General features: G+C 32.4%; 1 protein-coding gene across 2 annotated transcripts in view; it reads left to right on the plus strand.

Moving 5' to 3' along the window:
* The first annotated feature begins 568 nt into the window (after positions 1-568).
* LOC106474540 (monocarboxylate transporter 13-like) overlaps positions 569-6,881 on the plus strand; it is a 33,413-nt gene continuing 27,100 nt past the window's right edge. Inside the window, exon 1 of one of the 2 annotated variants that reach the window (XM_022402868.1) lies at positions 569-985. In XM_022402868.1, the coding sequence (XP_022258576.1) occupies positions 763-985 (223 nt within the window). In that variant the 5' untranslated portion in view covers positions 569-762. The remainder of the gene's footprint in view (positions 986-6,881) is intronic. The other variant, XM_022402867.1, reaches the window with a different exon arrangement.

A 6,881-nucleotide genomic window follows, 5' to 3' on the forward strand; every position in this document is an offset into this window, starting at 1 on the left:
TATACTCATTGCTTTTTTAAACTGGTATTGCTATTATGTATTGTTTTTGAACATTCTTTAGTGCAATTTTCAATGAATAAAGTTATTAAAGAAAACGTTGTTATTTTCGCGATATATAAGAATATTTGAAAGAAATTAATCATAACTCGAAAACTAGAAATTATCAATAATTTTCAACATGATTCTAGGTTCAGCATTTTCAAATTACGCAGAAACAGTTAACATTTTCCCTAGTAGCAGAGAAATGTGTTTTGTTGCTGCCCTGTGTAGTCAATACCAGTTACTTGTGACGACAAACATCACTAAATTATTCACTTTTTACCACATTTGTTAAACCTCAAGTTATAGGATATGAGCTATACCGGTTACTGTTCAACAGATGTTTTTAGGGAAGTTGTTTTCACATTTAACTCTTATGAAATCTCTAGTGGGGATAACTTATTCAAATATTGATATAGTAACAAGGCTTCAAACACTTCATTTTTATGACGTACGTTGCACGTAACGAAGAGTTATATCGTAAAGAGGGCGCTCTGATTATTTAAGATATAGGAGCCCTATATAACCATCAGTATTAAGTGATGTAAGAACTTGTAATGATTTTTACTGTATTTTACCGAATTCATTAACAAGACTTAGATTATCTTCCGTATATAGATTATTATTCAGTTTCTTATAATAGCATGTAAAATAGAGAGAGCTGCTACCGAACACCACCTCTCTCTCTCTAGCTAGCTAGAACACGTTTCTTCTCTAAACACCATGACCAGAGTTTTTTCAGAGCGAAGAAACACGCTAGTTAACGAACCCGATAAAGGCCGGGCGTGGCTGATTGCTGTGGCTTGTTCCATCATTTCGTTTTTCTTATTCGGGATATTCAGATCATACGGGATATTATATCTAGAGATAATAACGACTTTTCAAACAACAAGAGCACAAGCTTCTTGGCCACACAGTCTTTGTGGAACCATCTTCAACCTTGTGGGTAAGAAGGATTAAAATCCGACATGTTTTACTACGTCTCTTACAGACTAGCCTCGTGAATAAATAGGTTAAAATTCGGTATGTTTTATTCTGCCTTTAATAGCTTCTTATGCTGACACCATAGTTAATATTAATTCTATAGGCTTTCCATTCCTGTATTAAAGGGACTGAAAGTTAATACTGGTGTGAAGTATATCAAGTCAGATAAATTCGTCTATTGTCCGTAACTGGACAAGTGTAACTTCGGTTTAAGTATAATGATAATATTTAAATACAATAAGGTTTTCAAATAGTTTCTGTGGTATTTATTTAAGAAACATAGATTTTGTACTTTTTGTTTCCGCCCTCTTGCATCGTACGCCATTTTAATAAACGACGCTGCTCATTTATTATAATAAGTTTATTCTTTTCATGATACTCAGCTTAAAGGTGATGTTTTTTGTTATTTCAATATAATTACTCCATTGAACACCACACATAAATTACACACATAACAGACCGAATCGACAATATTTAACTAAAAAAGTATCACGTAGTCAGTACACACACATTTACAAGTAAAGTAAAACCTTTTCGAAAAGTAAGTAAATATAGGGATCATCTCTACATTTACTTTATTTTTAGAAAAGTTTTTTCTTTACTTGTTTCTCGTTTTTTTTTAATGCAGTGTTTCAATAGACGTAGGAAAGTTGTACTTATAACGAAGTTCTAAATACAATGTGGTTCCAACTGTAATATTTATAGTTTATCTATTATTGGCTGGTAATTTATGTTTCACCCTGTACTTAAGCTTTTTAAAGGAACACCAAATTTCTCTATTATTAGATCATGTCACTGCCAATCTGTGATTTAAAGGTGTCTTTAGTTTCAAGAACGTTCTTTGCTTTATCCACAAGCTGCTAACATACTATATTAATGAGTTGAATTTTGTTTGCTGTGACACTTAAAGCTACATATTAGGATGTTAGTTGCTATATGACACACATTTTTATTTGCCAAAAATAATGGCTGATAAAATTTAGGATACATGATGGTTTACCAGTATTGTTTCTACCAAGAATCTGATGGACGTTATCTAGGCAGTTTATGTACACAGTGCCTTTATGTTTGATATTTTGGTAGACATACATTTTACTTTAAATATCGATCAATTAAATGATGAAAACAAAAACAAACTAGGTCCTTTGGTTCCAAAGTAATTAGAAGAAACAAAATCTATTTTCCATGTTAAAGACGAATCCAAGATAACCTTTGGTATACGTTTTGGGGGCCATCTTGAATATTTATGCTTCCCCAAAGGTGACAAAACGTCATTGGTTATGCTCGTATGGATCAAGTAATGTATGAAATGGGTTATTTAATCTTTCAAAAACCTAGAAATAATGGCCAAAATCACTGTTCTATCTCACAGAGAATTCAAGATATGACCATTTTTATTTCGTGGCAACCATCTTGGATATTTTAATTTGCTCAAGGATGATAAGATGGCGTCATTGACATCCTGAATCAGTACATCTGAAAGATATAAAACATCAAGCAACATTACGTGAACTATATTTATGGGTTTTCTGGTCTGCTGCCCTACTAGGTTGACCCAGCATAACCTTGGTGGATTTAAATAAAATAATAAGTGTGAGTATATAAGCCTCTGATGAAGAAAATTATTCCTATTCTGTAATTATACAATTAATACTGAGTCAACGATCACACCGTGTCAATCAAATGATTAATTATAATTTATGTTAAAATGTACTATAATGATAACTTTGAAAGATGGAAAGATTAGGTTATATAACGTAGCTAAGTTAATTTATAAAATCGGTTTTCATAAAATAATTGTGGTTAGTTTGTCGAAAGAACTTCTACTCAGAAGTTTATGGGTTAGTGCTCTAGCGTTATTTAAAATCTTCAAAATTATAGCAAGTTCTTGCAAATCTAATAAGCTGTGACAAGTTAAACTTTATAGTATGTTTTTGTTTTGGAACGTTTGTGTCTGGAAGTTGGAATTTACATCTCAAAAATTAAAATCCTCTATTTTATTATAAATCATGAAGGAAAATGGTTGATTATTAACACTAATGTTGAAATCGAAGGAAAATGGTTGATTAGTAACACTAATGTTGAAATCGAAGGAAAATGGTTGATTAGTAACATTAATGTTGAAATCGAAGGAACATGGTTGATTAGTAACACTAATGTTGAAATCGGAGGAAAATGGTTGATTAGTGTGTTACTAACCAACCATGTTCCTTCGATTTCAACATTAGTGTTAATAATCAACCATTTTCCTTCGATTTCAACATTAGTGTTACTAACCAACCATGTTCCTTCGATTTCAACATTAGTGTTAATAATCAACCATTTTCCTCCGATTTCAACATTAGTGTTAACTTGAAAAAAATCAACTAATGCATATGACGTCCACTGTCTCGATCTGAACATTAGTGTTACTGATCAACCATTTTCCTTCGATTTGAACATTACTGTTACTAATCAACCATTTTCCTTCGATTTCAACATTACTGTTACTAATCAACTATTTTCCTTCGATTTCAACATTAGTCAAGGAAGTACTAGATCTGTCGGGTAGATATGCTTAGCTATGTCAAGGAAGTACTAGATCTGTCGGGTAGATATGCTTAGCTAAGTCAAGGAAGTACTAGATCTGTCGGGTAGATATGCTTAGCTAAGTCAAGGAAGTACTAGATCTGTCGGGTAGATATGCTTAGCTATGTTCGGTACTGTTATGTCTTTTACATTTTATTATGTTATTTAATAATGTTTTTCGCATTGTTTTCAGAATGAGAGTACAGTCTTTGAGGGATGATACAGGAAAACTCATATCTAATGATTAAGGGATGGCTAAGTTATTAAATTATATTTTTTATTCAGTTTCTGCTGATGAAGATTTAAACAATATTCCTCATCCTGAACAGTTGCTAGATAAAAAGGGGATGGAACAAAATTATCACCTTAATCCTGAGCTCGTTAAGAAAAAATTGGGAAGTTTATAGAATAATAAAGCTCCTGGGATAGATACTATTTACCCAAACGTTTTGAAAGAGGTATTTCTTATAATCCTTGGATAGTGGCAGGGAGGTGGTAAAAATTGTCCCAGTAATTTTAGGTCTGTCTTACATCAGTGATAGGAATGTTTTTGAAAATCTGATCAATTTATTTAACAAAATATAAAAATTTTATAGATTTTTCAACGTGGTTTCACGAAGGGAAACTTTTTGTCTTACTAATATGTTGATATTCTTTGTTGATGAGGGTGTGGATTTTCAAAAAACATTTGATAAGGCGCCATGCAAAAGGCTTGTTTAAGAAAGTTATATCTGTAGGTGTAGAGGATAGGCTGGCTCATTGGATAAAACACTGGATAGATGGAAGAAAGCAGAGAGTTGTTATAAATGAAGTCCAATCAATATCATGAGTGGTGTACCTAATGATTTAATGTTAAGAATTTGGCTATAACGATCAGAGGAAAATTTTTCGTAGCCAAAATTTAACAACACTACATTCTGGAAAAAATATTTTACCTACATAGCTGTATATGAAGTAGCTGTATGTTTCTCAAGGTTTGCATCAAAGAATGAACAGATATAGATTTTCCATGAAATATAATTCTATTTTTGTAAATAATATAACTCTCCTAGACATACTTTCAAAGTCAGCCAATAACATATGTTAAATGAAATGACCCAATGGTTGTTAGAGGTGAACTGAAGAAAAATAAAAATACCGCATAATCAACCTTGTGACTGTTTATGTATTTGGACAAAAATAGAATTAAAAGATAAGCTAACGTTTGTCAAAATTGTAATATACATTGCTTGATGTGTTGTAAGATTGTTGTAGCCTTGACACACCAGTTCAACAGTGTAATGATATACATTGCTTGATGTGTTGTAAGATTGTTTGTAGTTAGACACTCTAATTCAACAGTGTAATAATAGATATTGCTTGATGTGTTGTAAGATTGTTGTAGCCTTGACACACCAGTTCAACAGTGTAATGATATACATTGCTTGATGTGTTTTAAGATTGTTTGTAGTTAGACACTCTAATTCAACAGTGTAATAATAGATATTGCTTGATGTGTTGTTACATTGTTTACAGAAATATATTCACTAGTTTCATCAAAAGTAAAACTTTCTGGGGATGTGTTGTAAGATTGTTGTAGCCTTGACACACCAGTTCAACAGTGTAATAAGCAATATTTATTATTACACTGTTGAATTAGAGTGTCTAACTACAAACAATCTTACAACACATCAAGCAATGTATATCATTACACTGTTGAACTGGTGTGTCAAAGCTACAACAATCTTACAACACATCAAGCAATGTATATCATTACACTGTTGAACTGGTGTGTCAAGACTACAAACAATGTAACAACACATCAAGCAATATCTATTATTACACTGTTGAATTAGAGTGTCTAACTACAAACAATCTTAAAACACATCAAGCAATGTATATCATTACACTGTTGAACTGGTGTGTCAAGGCTACAACAATCTTACAACACATCAAGCAATGTATATTATTACACTGTTGAACTGGTGTGTCAAGGCTACAACAATCTTACAACACAGCAAGCAATGTATATCATTACACTGTTGAACTGGTGTGTCAAGGCTACAACAATCTTACAACACAGCAAGCAATGTATATCATTACACTGTTGAACTGGTGTGTCAAGGCTACAAACATGTGAGACATGTGCTATTGTTACATTGGTGCATTAGAGCAGTGTTTCCCAACCTGGGCGGTGCCGACCTCTAGTGGTAGTTTTTAAAATTCAGGGGGCAGTAACTTTGAGTGGCAGAAAGGTAGCCGACAGAGTTTCAAAATCATATTTGTTAAAATTAAACCATAATAATTGACGGATCTTTTCTGTTTCATCATGCACTGTGTATAAAAAAATGTATAAAAGATATAAAAATATTTCTTGTCATTTCTCCAAATCTTAATGAAAATTGTTGAAATTAGCATTAAAAACTACATTCAAAAATATATATTCTTTTCTATTTGAACTCGGTGCATGAAACAAAAAACATCCGAAGTGACTATTATTGTGTTAGAATTTTCATTTTAGTAAAAGGTGGTCTAAAAACTTATTAGAAGGGAGTATGAGCGCTCGTTGTTTGCTGAAGAGGACGCTGCGTCGAAAAAGGTTGGAAAACACTGTATTAGTGTACAGTTGATACAGTTTTAGAACACGTGAGGCAATGATTATAACTACAAGAGATGACGCTATGTCTGTTATTACACGTTGGATTAGAGCAGTGGTTCCCAACCTGTGGTCCTCGGACCCCTGGGGGTCAGCGAAGATAATACCATCTCATCAAACAAGTAAGTTTTTAAATTCTGCTGTTCTTTTAATTGGACACTCAGTTATATATGTCTTTTATTTGATAGTGAAAAATGGAAAAACAAGTTAATTATTAGTAAGATACATGGGGGGTCCTGAAATAGTTGGGAATATTATCATATGTAAAGCAATGCCTATTATCTCTCGTTGGATTAGAATGTCAAGGCTACAAGCAATGTTACAACATGTGGTACATTTTCTATTATTACATTGTTGGATTAATATGTTAAGGTTCCAAACAATATTACAACATGTGAGGCTATGTCTATGATTAGATTGTTGGATTAGTGTAAAGGCTACAAACAATGTAACAACATGTGAGGAAAAGTTTATGATTACATTGTTGGATTATAGTGTAAAGGCTACAAACAATGTTACAACATGTGAGGAAAAGTTTATGATTACATTGTTGGATTAGTGTAAAGGCTACAAACAATGTAACAAGATGTGAGGAAAAGTTTATGATTACATTGTTGGATTAGTGTAAAGGCTACAAACAATGTAACAAGATGTG

Source organism: Limulus polyphemus, unplaced genomic scaffold (genome assembly GCF_000517525.1).
Source record: "Limulus polyphemus unplaced genomic scaffold, Limulus_polyphemus-2.1.2 Scaffold7337, whole genome shotgun sequence".
Classification (NCBI taxonomy): domain Eukaryota; kingdom Metazoa; phylum Arthropoda; class Merostomata; order Xiphosura; family Limulidae; genus Limulus; species Limulus polyphemus.